Source organism: Salvia splendens, chromosome 21, assembly GCF_004379255.2.
Source record: "Salvia splendens isolate huo1 chromosome 21, SspV2, whole genome shotgun sequence".
NCBI classification, from domain to species: domain Eukaryota; kingdom Viridiplantae; phylum Streptophyta; class Magnoliopsida; order Lamiales; family Lamiaceae; genus Salvia; species Salvia splendens.
In genome coordinates, this window is record NC_056052.1 from 9,856,416 (window position 1) to 9,870,460 (window position 14,045).

General features: G+C 36.7%; 2 protein-coding genes across 3 annotated transcripts; both read right to left on the reverse strand.

Annotated features, from left to right (window-relative positions):
* Positions 1–1,138: 1,138 nt before the first annotated feature.
* Positions 1,139–1,851, reverse strand: LOC121785206 (zinc finger protein ZAT4-like). The gene has a single exon (XM_042183590.1). It carries the CDS (start codon positions 1,747–1,749, stop codon positions 1,282–1,284), a length of 468 nt encoding a protein of 155 aa, XP_042039524.1. The 5' UTR covers positions 1,750–1,851; the 3' UTR covers positions 1,139–1,281.
* Positions 1,852–5,878: 4,027 nt separating this feature from the next.
* LOC121785204 (plant intracellular Ras-group-related LRR protein 7-like) lies at positions 5,879–11,494 on the reverse strand. Of its 2 annotated transcripts, XM_042183586.1 has the most exons (9): positions 11,210–11,494; positions 10,726–10,795; positions 9,118–9,164; positions 8,823–8,931; positions 8,622–8,707; positions 8,408–8,498; positions 7,810–7,895; positions 6,334–6,420; positions 5,879–6,270 (listed from the first exon to the last, which is right to left on the reverse strand). In XM_042183586.1, the coding sequence occupies exons 1-9, from the start codon at positions 11,306–11,308 to the stop codon at positions 6,160–6,162; spliced, it is 786 nt and encodes a 261-aa protein (XP_042039520.1). In that variant the 5' UTR covers positions 11,309–11,494; the 3' UTR covers positions 5,879–6,159. The 2 variants fall into 2 exon arrangements, with proteins under 2 accessions (XP_042039520.1, XP_042039522.1); XM_042183588.1 differs by lacking the exons at positions 9,118–9,164; positions 10,726–10,795.
* Between the last annotated feature and the right edge of the window lie 2,551 nt (positions 11,495–14,045).

Consider the following 14,045-nt stretch of genomic DNA (forward strand, 5'->3'; position numbering starts at 1 on the left):
TTATTGGGCTAAATACCACTATACGACTACACCATTTTTACGTTTCATTTAGAAAACTAATTAAATAAAGAAAAAACAAACGATTTAGATCCTCGATAAATCAATCACATTGAGGGTGCTAGTACTATATAAATATCTCTTACTCTCAAAATTTTGAGTTTTCTCCATATTCCGTACCGATCACGTAAATTATTAACTATCAGTCACATCACGAAGGAGTTGAATTGTACTGTTTCGATGCATCCACATTTTTATCTCTCACACGAAATTGTATATAGGTATACTTATCATTAAAATTTTATATTAATATCGTATATACCTTCTCGATCGAACTATACTTTATTGAAAAAAGTGACAGACATCACACATTCGGTTCCACATAAATTTAGACAAGTGGTGTTATAATATTAATGACATTTAAATGTGTGGGTATATGGTCAATGAAGTACACATAAAACTGCATAATTAATGCATAATTGAGATTAATTAAGAGATGAAAGTGAGATGAGTTGGGAAGTCATGTTACACGTTAGGTGACTTACCAACTACCTTTACTTCACTTGCAAATCCTTCTTTCCCTTTCCTCTCCATCACAATACACGACCCAATTTCCTATCACGTCTCGTATTTCATTTCATCAGTACATACGCATACTAACATCGACATTCTCGGCCGGATGTTAAAAAATGAGACTCATACACGATAGACACTCATTTCCCTTCCCACCCACGTCAAACTAACCCTTCTTTCCCTTTCCTCTCCATCACAATACACGACCCAATTTCCTATCACGTCTCGTATTTCATTTCATCAGTACATACACATACTAACATCGGCCGGATGATAAAAAAACATGACTCGAACACGATAGAGACCCTTTTCCCTTCCCACCCAAGTCAAAATAATTACTACATCACTATCTTTTAAAGAGTAGACAAAATTGAACAACAACCTGTCTGCTTTAATAACAAGTAAAAAAAAGCATTTCAATAGTAATAATATTATGACAAAAATGAATGAATCTATAGACATTTCAGCCTGAGATTAGGCCGAGCCGCGCCAATCCACCACGGCTTCAACTCAACGTTGCACTCTTCCTCGACCGGGGCAGGCAAGTTGAGGTCAAGAAAACGCCGAACTTGTGGAGCTTGTGTCTCTTCGACACGAAGATGGCCAGTGGGATTGATCTTGGGCTGATCAGTGATCAAATGGGATCTTTTGTGACCACCCAATGCTTGGCCTGATGGGAAGATCTTGAAGCAAATTGGGCACTCATGATCTTTACTTTTTCTTGCAATCTTGAAGATTGTGAGGTGGATTTGTTGTTGTCGGAGCACAACAACCTTTGAACTTTTTGTGGCTTGCTCTGTGACCACCTAATGCTTGGTATGACGAGAAGGCCTTGTTGCAAATCATGCACCTAAACTTGTTATCCTCGGATTGATCATTCCGGTTGCTCTTGATTCTGTTATTGTTGTTGGAGTCAGAATTGGTGCAATCCATGGAGAGGAGTATCAAGGTGAAGGCAACCTCCTCCTGCTCGGAGGAGGAGGAGGAGAGATCAAGGGAGGACTCGTCCGAGTACCTTTGAGATCGCTTCTTCGTCTTCTTCTTCTTCGTGCATAATGATGGTTCGTCGCTGGAGGTGATCAAGTGAGACCTCATGTGGCCACCGAGGGACCGGCCGCAGGGGAACATTTTGCGGCAGAATTTGCACTTGTGGTTTGATTTGTGATCAACTTGTTCCATGTTCTAAATTGGCATGAAATTTGTGATGAGCAAGAAAAGATAAAGAAAGTGAGCTAGTGAGCAACTAAGCAACCTCTCTCTCTTGATATATGGTTTATTTGCTCTTACTAGAAGTAGAAGTAGCTATAGGGTAGTTGAGAGTTGAAGAATATATCAAATCTGAAATGATGGCGATCAATGAGCCACTACACCACTACTACTTCTACCATTAAACAAGACAACTTTTTTTTTAATGAGATTAATTGATACCTCTTTTCAACACTATTATTGGTTTTCTCTCTCTTATACACTACTATGTATTGCCAACATGAAAACTGAAATAAAATTAGATCACTTGAATTATCACATCTTTTCAATATTATCATTGGTTTTATCTCTCTTTGAGTAATTCTTGAAATTAATTTGTGTTATAATAAATTCATAATAGTAATATGAAAAAAGTATTCTTTTCTTTGTCTTGGGTTATAAAGAGAGGCTAATGAGAGATGGGAAATTCGAGTTTTTGTCTTTGGAAGTTATTCTGTTGGACTTTTTTTATGATGTAGTTTTGCACAATGTAGGTGGGCTTCAATTTTTAGTTGTCATTTGTCAACAAAGCTTGCCACTTCACTCATCTAATTTATTTGCCAAATCATTTTGGTTTGGATTTTAAGCATAGCTCCAACTCATTGTGAGTATCCCCGGAGGCAATGGTCCGAAGGGGGTCGGTGTGGAACGTGTATAGGGAAAGAGGGTTGGGCGCCACTCCAAGTTCCTTTCGACGACCATGCCTGCTCTCTGGATATGAACTGCATAGTATTTGATAGAAATCCATGGGTTCCAGGAGGAGTGGCTCATGAGATTTATATATTAGTTTCAGTTTTCTTTTAACACTGATGTGAGACGTTATATGTTATTTTTCTAGTTTCAATTGCCAAGTATTTTTTATTTTTTATTTTTTTTTCTCTTTTGAACGATTTTTAGTTGGCATTAATGTGTGTACGTGTGTAAGGGCAATGCTGTTACTATATTATATAATAATGAAAAATAAAGCAAAATGGGTGTTCATATCCAATTAATTCTCTTTTATGTAATTTTCGAACTACATTTATAGTTGGATTACCACGATTCGAGCTTGTTCCGATATAAGCGAACATGAGTCAGTTTCGATACTTTGATATTGTAAATTATAATAGCAATTTTACACCGACATTTGTATAATCGTTAGTTGATCCTATTAATCACTAGTATTGATTGTTAATATTGATGGGACTAGTGTGGATCAATAGTAATTAACTTTCATTGAAACTTCTATTATTCTATATATTATGGGGGTTGTATTATACAACATTTCTATTTTTCTAGTCAGAAATTTTAGAATTTGTACTGCTCAATTTTTAAGTCGTTTCTACCCTCAAATGAATTGTGAATAATCCGTTCTTCCCTTTGAAAAAAAGGGTACTTCCTGTTTTTTCGATGTTTAAAACAATCTTATCTTCTTCATATTAGTTGGCAAATTGGCAATAGTGTGATTAGCTGAATGAATTGCTCCGCCGTTGCTGCATTAATTGCCGGTCTTTACGGCCGGCTATATTTAATTACTATTATCTCATTGCAAAAATCGCTTAATTATAATACTATACTTGATTAAATATATTTTTCTCCTTTATGATATCCTCATCTTTACCCAACATTTTATTCCAAGATTTAGCTGTACTTTGTCTACATGCTGCCAATCTTTTGCTCCTTTTTTGTTATTGAATTAAGCTGGTTTTATGATGAAAATTATTGAGTGTGATTACTAGGAAATATCCCCAAATAAAATATTATTTCCCAAACATTTTTGGTTGATTTCTTTTGAGCAAGAAGCATGTGCATGCACATTGTGTGTGGTGTATATAATTTTTTCAACTATTTAGTTTATGGAATCTTGGTTTAGAAAGCAATTAATTAAAGATCAAATTTCAGTTTAGGGTCTTTATGATTTAATTTGATTTTTTTTAATAGAAGTTAAAGTATGTACACTTTTTAGAAGTGCAAAATAAACACCACATATGTGTTTTCAGAGTAGATGAGCAGTCCATTTTAGGATTAGTTTATGAAATAGACGAATGTTTTCTAACTAAACAAAAAATGTGTATATTTTCCTTTTCTTCTCAATTTTCAAGATATTGAAAATTTTTCAAGAAATTTAGCTAATTGTTGATTACGAATCTCAAGTGAATTAACTTCATGGAGACAACATATCAGAGGAGTGGGCTAGAAATAGTAGGAGCAATATATATAGTGTGACAAAAATTATTCTTTTTATTTTTTTAAGAGTGAGTCACAACCACAACATTAGGTTATCTACATCACAATCAAAATGTCTTGGGACAAAGTGAGAAAAAGGGAGATAATACCACATAGGGGCAAATCTGTCTTTTCAAAATATGACTTAATATTATTGACCTATAAACAGACATTTATTGGTATTAACCTTTTAACCTTGGATCTAACATTATAGTAGTAAAATGTTAGGATTTTGCCAATGGTTAGAATAATACTTTTTTAAATAATAAAGATAGTGCTAGTAAATTAATAATGAGCCATATTTTTTAATTATATGAACTAAAAATTACTAATATATCACTAGCAAAAAAGAAAATAAAAAACCCCAAACCATATATGTGCCCTCATTCATTGGGATGGTAAACTAAAGTTAATGGCTTCCTTTATTGGTGTGTTAGAGAACAACTACTCAGCTTTATATGCTTAACAAACACTCAAAATGGTCAATGTTAAAATAAAAAAGAAAAATTACTAAACTTTTTCCATTTATAAAAACAAGCAATCAGCACTATCATTTTCACTAAACTAACTCAATTGTTGCTTGCTTGCTTGCTTGCTTGCATATGTGTAATGTGTTATGTGTGTCATCTGATTGATGCAAGTTATTAAAAGTATTATTATAATTTAATAGTGACTTTTGTGGAGAATTTGACAATTTTATGTGAAGGTAGGCCAATCAAGATTGTTTAGATGTGGCATAATCTATATCCTAGCATATAAATTCGTAACGAAATTATTAATATTACTATTATATATGGATTTGAACAATAATGTGGCATTTTGTTTTTAATTATAAGAACTAACTATCACTCATTTGGTTTCATGGAGGAGTGGTGATCCACAATTTCATGATGATGGAAAAGGAACGTAGCAAATTTCCTATATTAAAGAAAAATTGAAATCTTAAAAAAGATTTTAAGGGCAGTGTGTTGAGTTGACTAAATATGTGGGAAATACATCTTTGTAATGGTGGGCACGAACATGAACATATATCTGTCCTTTTATTGGCAATTCATTTTCTACATCCATTTATATCATACCCCATGCAACTTATAAAAAAAATAAGTACTCTCACGTCCTATAAGAGTAGGAACTCTTTCATTTTTATTTCGTCTCATAAAAATATATATTTTCAAATTTTAAAAACTTTCTTCTTTCTAATAAGGTGGGACTCATTCCCAATAACAATACATTTTATTACTTTTTTTTTCTGCATCTCTCTTACTTTATCAATTTGCATTAAAATTCGTGTCCAACCAAAAATGCATACTCTTATCGGATGTGTGGAGTACTCCACTACCTTTATCCTTGGAACTACATGAGATATACTACTAGTTCTATATGATATTTCATCCGTCCACAAAATAAAGATTCATTTTGCAATTTTGGAATGTTCACTATTTAAACATCCATTATTTTATATTATTATTTTTATATGCGGACCTCGCATTCCATTAACTTTTTACTCACAATTCCATTATAAAATTAATACTAAAAATATGATTTAGGAGTAATATTTTACTTGACTCTTTCATGATAAAGTCAAACAATTTCTTAAAATCTTTTTCAAATTACAATAACTCTTTACATTATAAATGGTGGACCTGGACCCATAACTAATAGTCATAGTTTTCCATAAAAATGAAATCACCTTCCATTTTTAATATGTTTTCTCTCTAATGAGATTAACTTCATTTATCTTTAATGGAGTAATACTTTTATAACTATATCTTTCCTATTTTATTAATTAAATCACTACACCACTATAAAAACAGAACTATGTGAGCGGAAAAGGGAAAAGGATGCAATATGACTCATCTGCCCTTTATATACAACAATTTATTCGATGCATTTATAAAATGTTTACAGAATCAGGTACCCAAGTCCCATACATAAATTGCCAAGTGGCAAGGACAAAAACGCCATTTACATCTTGAAACCATTCCACTGCAAATGAACCCAATCAAACCACTATACATCTTGAAACATAGGAAAAAGGAGAGCCAGTTATGTCATAAATAATGAATGGTACATCAGCAAACCAGGCAACTGCAAGAATATAGAAGCCTAACAATATTTGCAGCAGAACTAGCAAGCATCTCATAGATCAACGCCCTCATCGAGGCCTTTGGAGTTTATCATCACATTCGAATCTATCAGTTTGTCGAACTTCCTTTTCCTCCGGCCCTCAAAATCTTCAAAGCCTTCCATCTGCACGTGGTATATAATGTGTTTAGAACATAGGTGATGCCAATATTATTATTATAATTATACCTGTTGAAAATCATCCATAGAAATGGGGTTGCCGTGGAGGGATATATTCTGCAGGCTTTTGCAATCTTTCAGCAAGTTTGGAGGTATCTGTGTGCGACAGACGCTATATTCATGAGTTCGGTTCTGACTGAAGAAACCCGAAGTGGACGAGTCCAAACAACATTTTAACCACAATGTAATAATGCCATTAGTGTGGCAGAAACAAAATGCAATTATAGGAGACAAATGCATAAAATTAATGTCAACGACACTAACTCTTCTTCATAATCGAACTGTAGAAGATAGGCTCTGTGATATATGAATGTGAGACAGGCAGGTGAGGGATGGGAAGTATCCCAAGAATCTTCATAACAGAAAGCATGAAAAATCATACTCCCTCCGTCCCATGTTACTTGAGGCGTTTCTTTTCGGCACGAGATTTAAGAAAGTTGTGTTTAATGAGTTAAATAAAGTAGAAGAGAGAATAAATTAAGAGAGAGGAGGGAGGGTAAAGTAAAAGAAATAATAAAGTAAGTGTGATTAGATGATTTTTTTTTTAGCCAAAAAGAGAAATGACTCAAATAACTTGGGATAACCCAAAATGGAATACGACTCAAGTAACTTGGGACGGAGGGAGTACAAAAGAAAACATTCCACTTGAGACTAGATGCATTGATGCTTATCTTTTTATCTACTGGAGAATATCCTTAAAGGACATGGAAAGGTTCACCAAGTGGCAATCATATATCAATAAGTACTATATTACTACAGAAATATACTAGTGAAGGGTAAATACAGATTTAAAACAGAAGACAATATAATCAATCTGATAAGGAAACATATCCACCTAAACCAAACAGTTTAAATTTTGTTTTCTTAGCTAGACTTCATAAGCTCAAAATTGAACACCATATTTTTCAACAGTAACCAGTACAGTTCATCTCCATTTCATGACTTTCTGAGGAATCACGAGTAATCCTAAAAAGTGCAATGAAGTTCCTATTTCAACTTCTTAAAAACATATGATACCAGCAAAGTGGAAACCCAAAACCTGAAGGTCAAACAAATGCTTAAATGTAGACTTGACAGAAAAGACTAAGACTTGCAACAGGAGCTGGTATGATCCCGGAAAGCGATAAATTAAGATTTCCTAGTATGAATTCCCAGTCTTCAATTATTATTTGCTTCAAGAAATTCAATCTAAAATGAATTCTCTCCCTACAACTTCCTAGTACTTTCATGGAATAGACAATTTTGTGCAGCATTATAGAGTTACAAACGTTAATTTGGATTTTACTTCATCTTTGATTATATGTGCAAGCTGCCAGCTTTCATGTGGATTTATAGTCTATAGAGGATGCCAATGCGAAATCCAAAGCATTCTTACACACAATATGGGAATATGTCCGAGGATGGCATGTAAACAACCAATTGAGGTAAGCAAATTATTTTTGAACGAATAGCCAGCATAAAATGAATATGAAGTCCAAGTTAAACCTGCTTCACTGTGTTATTATCCAAAGAGAGTGACTTTAGATGAACAAGATTGCAAACTGACAATGGGAGCTCTTCAATAGAATTTTCTGCAGCAAATATTAGAATCGCGTCAAAACAGAAAAGGCCAACAGCCACTTTCAATATGACAAACAATTTATGGTTGATTGTAAGTCAAAGCTAGTTAGCCTTATGGAATGGGATGAGAGTGTGATAGCATATGATTAAATGATTAGAGTAATGTTAATCATTATGCCAGGTTGAACAGTAATTTAATGGTTGGAATTTAGAAACATATTTTTGCCTTACATATGTTAGATTTTATTGGAATTTCATTGGCCCAATGATCCTTTAAAAAAGTTTTCTCAATAGATACACCTTTACCTATACTTACTGCATCGATTCACTAACACAAATTTCACTATGAAAGCTAGGTTATAGATATATTCAGTGACAATCAGTAAAATAATACCAACAAGATACAAATATATGAACAAGGGAGTAAAGAGAGAGCGAGAGTTTGTAATTATGCAAATGAGAGTTTAAAAGGAAAAATAACATAACAAGACTGATACGAATAATCTAGATAGAGATGAAGTACCATTAGCTTGAATTTCCTCCAAAGAAAAGCAACTACCAATGGATTCAGGAAGAAACTTTATTTTATTGTTTGACACATCTAACAGCATCAACTGCAAAGTCAAAAAGTTCACACAAATTGTTTGAATAAACTTATAGAATACATATCATATATTTGACACATGAAATAACATGTCTGCATTCCTTAGACTCTACGTAAACATTAAGGTACTTACATTCCTCAAGCTCCCAATAGTTTCAGGCAAGTTAAGTAACAAATTTCGGGATATTGATAGCTTCTCCAGTTTCACCAATTGACCAACTGAAAATCAAATCTTATTCAATCCTTTGCAATTTGGACAATGATGGAAGACTTTTAACTCAGTAACAAACTTTATTCAACTCCAGTTCTCTCATCTCTAGATGAAGAGACTTACATTCATCAGGCAATGTGGTGATCCGATTTCCATCCAGTGCCATAACTTTTAGATATTGAAGCTTCCCCAAGTTCATTGGTAGACACTCAATAACATTTTCTGTTAAAACCTGTAACAAAAGATTGCTCAATCAGACCCATGAAACCAAAATTAGAGATTCATATAATCATTAAACTAAATTATCAGAATAACTTCCATACCCTCTCTATGCAAACTATAACCACGTGGACCATATCAAATTCTTTCAAATAACAGCAAGCACATTCTAAAATAAAAGGAAGTAATAAATTCTCACCAGCCGCTGCAAGTTTATCAGTTTGTTTATCTCCGTTGGCACATCAACTGCCATAGCAACCGGATATATATTAGTCAACAAAAGCGACTACAATCGGATATATATTAGTCCATATAGAATGGCTGTATTGGCAGTTTTTAGTGACGTGACACGTGTTATAGACCTAGTAAGTGTAAAATGTGCATATAAGACAAGTTCTCGCTAACGGTTAGATGCTTTTATTATCCATTGGGGCTAATGAGAGGCATCAATCCAAGCTCAAGTAACTGAAAAACACTAATCTAAATAATCGCAATCCAATGTTGTCAAAGCAGTATAGCGGTTCATGGCGGTTCGCCCAAAAAATGCCACAGGGATATAGCGTATCGGTATGGCGGGATACAGCGGTCATTAATTAAATATATAAAATAATATTTATATATTCATATATAATTCAAAAAATTAGAAAACAATAAAAATATAACATTAAAAACTCTAAAAACATGTAATAAAGCATAAAATAGAAAACAATTATATAAAAGTCTAGCAATTAAAGTCTTTAGTTCAAGTGTTCAACAAAACATAAAACCATGATAAGCTCAATAGTCATCAATCATCAAGCTCAACATAGTCTTCTAGCTCATCATCATCACTATCATCGGCATCCATTTCATCTTCATCCTCCATTGCTTCATCCTCTTGATCTCCACTTACACTATCCTCAAATTCTTCCTCTTCCGATTCTTCATCTACAAGCGCAAGCCTTTTCCTTTTCCCTTTCCCTTTTCTAGGTATGATAGGTTCTTTTTTCTTAGAAACTCTAAGACAACTTGAACTAGATGTAGAAGATTCTTTCCTCTTCTTTGACCTAGTATATGTCCTAGGCTCTCCAACACCCGAAGCCTTATACACCATGTTCCAATCAAGTGTATCATCGTCATCATGAACCAAATGATTACCACCATCAATATCATCATCATCATCATCCAACTCCCCAACTAGCCACTCATTGCACTCATCAATATCATCGAGAATAATAGGATCAAATATCATCAAGTGGCTGGGCGGTGGCTGAGTCACTGAGTGGGATGATTGTGAATAGGAGGGGCTGTAGGGTGCAGATTGTGAATAGGAGGGGCTGTATGGCTGGGCGGTGGCTGAGTCACTGAGTGGGGCTGGAGGGTGCTGGCGGGTGCTGGCTAGGCTGCAACAGGCGGCGGCGGCGCACGACGGTGGGTGACAGATTGTGGAAGGACTGAAGGAGTAGAGATGAAAAGCGGCAGATTGGGGTTGTGGAATTAGGGTTTAGAATTATTGGGGTTAGAATTATTGGGGTGGGCTGATAGGGCCTATGCAAAATTAAATTTAAAAATAAAAAGCCCAATAAAAGTCAAAATTAGCACCAAAAAGTCAAAATTGGGCTAAAATACTGCTATTGCGGGATATGGTAGCGCTATGGCGCCACGACCGCCACGGGTATGGCGGCCGCCACAGAAAAATGCTACGTATCGGTGTGGCGATAGCGTTTTCATTAAAAACTGATATGCTATAGCGCAATATCCCCGCTATAGCCGCTATTTGACAACATTGTCGCAATCACATGCTCCAGATTTTGAGAGCAAACATTACCTAATTTGTTGTTCGTCAAATCAAGCGTGCGGACTGATCTTTCCAAATCAAGAACTTCATCTGGAAATGTCTATTATAAACAATCCAAAAAAGAGCAACCTAATCAGCATCAACAGAGATATCCATACATTTGTTGCATATCAATAAAGGTTTCAAGCAGCACAAACAAAATCCTCTAAATTCAACTGAACATTGTATTTGTTCCCTAATCCCTGCCACTTATATCCGAACAACACAACGAAACACCAAATTATCAACACACACAAACGCTCAAAATCTAGTAGTAATATCAAACCGAACATTTTTCTAACAAACAGCAAGAGCAATTCCAGCTACACACTTGAGTCTAAACAATCAAGCATCGTGTCTGAAACTGGTTAATTAAATTCCAGAACAAAATTCATTTTCAGAGCAATAATAAGTCTGCTCCCTGACGAAATTACTCAACATAATCCATCAGTATTGAAAAGAGAGAAGTTAATGCCTTCAATTTGGAGTCGCGCAAGGCAACGATTCCGGTGGAGCGCCAGCGAGCGGCGCGGCTGGCCTTGGAATCAGCGCTCTTGCTGGTGCAGCACCCCATTCAAAACTGAGCTGGATTTACCCCTCCTTCACCGATCAAAACACGAACAGATTTCCAGAGAATTTGAAATTTTTTCTCGGAGATGTATATGTGAGTGATGATCGATGACGAGAGGAGAGGGAAAATTGGGTAGACTTTGAACAAGAAAGCGCGTAAGATTCTTGTCTGCCTTTTGTCTTACTGCTGCGATTCCCAATTTATATTCATTTTCCTTTTTACTCTTTCGTCCTCAATTAAAGTCTTGAATTCTCATCGGAACCGTTCGTGATTAAAGTCTCGGTTCACATTTTTAATAAAATAATTAGTCGAGATTCCATTCGAGAAATTTCGTTATTTGAGATTAATTACGCTGACCTTTCGAAATAAGAGGTTAATTTCGCTGACCTTTTAAAATATGAGATCGAGATGTGGGTATTTTTCAGAATAAAGAATTTCTGATTTTTTATCCTTTTTCTATTCTTTTTTTTCTATTATTTACTTCCCATCATTTATAAATATACCTTTTCATATTTTTATCTAAATTCTAACAAAACAACATAATTACCTTTCATATTTTTTTACCTATATTCTAATAAATCAAAGAGAATCACGTTTCTTTTGAGAGACGCCAAACTCCCATCTCTTTACTCCAGACAACCAGACTTGCCTCCACCTATCTCCTCTACTGTGTCTCCACTCTTTACCCTTTGCTGCCTCATTTCCTTACTCCAGACCCATCTCCACCCTCCTCGATGGGCGCCTCCGCTGTTCGCTGCCTCCGTCTCCACCCTTCTCTTCCCGCCGTCTCTTCAATCCAAAATAATTGTGATTCTGTAAGAAACCTATAAATACATGTGTCCATAGTTTCTGTGTTCGGTGGTGTTGGAGTAGTAGTTGTAACTGTCTTTTCCCGTGGCATTGCTTCCTCCACGTGCAATGCACGAGACAATGACTCGACATACGAGAGCCTTCCACGGCATGCCAAAGCCATCCTGATTTCGTGCCTCAGACCCGCACAAAACTTTTCCGCCATCTTCTCGTCAGTATTTACCTGCTCCGGTGCGTATCAAGACATGTCGCATAGGGCACGGTCATATTCAGTCACGGTCATCCGCCCTTGCTTCAGATTGTAGAACTCGGCCTCCTTAGCCTTGCGGTAACTCCTCGGAATATATTTATCATATAGTTCCTCCTTGAAGTCTTCCCATGTCAGGGCGTCTAGTTGTTCCTGCGTCATCGTCCCCTGCTTAGTCTCCCACCAAAATTCGGCGGACCCGGTAAGTTGGTAGGTCACGCACGATAGGCGCTCCTGGTCGGTGCACCTTAGGAACTTGAAGATGGGTTCTATGGCCCGAATCCAGGTTTCAGCCTTGGCCGGATCTTCCATTGATCCATTCCATCGAATACGGGAGGACGTTCCTTCCGAAACTCCTTCTCAATGTTTCGTTCCGGCTGTGGTGGTGGTGGAGGTGGTGGTGGTGGTGGTGGTTGTCCTTCAGGCCCCACACTACTTTGGGTCTCGTTGCTTGCCTCGTTCTCGTGATGAACGGCTGCAAGTCGAGGAGGCATTCTGTTCAACACACACGTTAGTACAAAAGTGTGAATTTACCATCACCACACCACACCACACAACTTCTCCAAAAGCGATTTCACAAGTTTTCTATACGTAGCAAGGTAAAACGAGCACAACGGTAAAACAACGGGAATTTTGTTAACTTAAAAACAAAACAAGTACGTGTTCCCACAAGGTCTTTGCAACAAGTAAAACCAAAACTTCAAAAGAAAATATTACATAGTTCGTCAAAACAAAACATTCAAAAGCTAACAAAAACAGTAAAAAGAACACTACTCCTCGGGAGCTCTCTCAACGGTCGCCCCTCCCTCGCTTACTACTTCAATCTCCCTTTCAAGGGGCTCTTCATCTTCTTCGGGGGTCATCCTCTTCCTCCATGGGATCCTCCTCATCTTCAAGAGGTTCTTCTTCATCTTCAAGAGGATCTTCCTCATCTTCCTCATCGTTCTCTCTCACATAAGTAGCTACGTCGATATGCTTATCGACAACAAGGACTTCTGTCGCGGGAGGTGCAGAGGTGCGCATCCCAAGCCTCCTTCTCTTGGGAAAGTTTGGTTGCGGCGTCTCACTCTCGTACCGACCCCCACTGTAGGGGCTGTGACTCGATGAGGATGCCTCCTTCCTAGGTGGGGCATAGGGTGGCAGTCCATCACGAGCATCGACCAGGGCTTCCAAGAGAACCTTCACAAAACCATGCACGTCTCCTTGCACACTATAGTCAGGGAGCTTATGCCAAATGTATGGCCGCGAAGCCTCGTCGGCCCACCTATTCCAAGGCGCCGGTAATCCATCAATCAACCTCTTAATGTCTTCATAGTGCCTCACTCCACACCCATGAGCATCCCGCCATAGTTCCAAGTAGTCGGCAACATAAGACATCAAAGGGGCCCTCTCGTCCCTCTCAAACCCCCGATACAATTCCACTGCCCGTAGTCCATTCTTGACATACCTTCCCCTAAGCGGTGTGTGGATCATGATCGCCATCTACATGAAAGTATGTTCCCTTAGTAACGAGTCAAAGAAAAATAATAAAGCAAGGTAGAGAAGGATAAAACGCGTAGAGAACGTCATACGTGCTACCGTGTATACCTGTCGATTTCCATGAGGAAATGGGTCATAACAATTCTTTTCTTTTTAAGTTATCATCTAAGGATAGATGTTGCGTATTTTATACATGTAGTAATT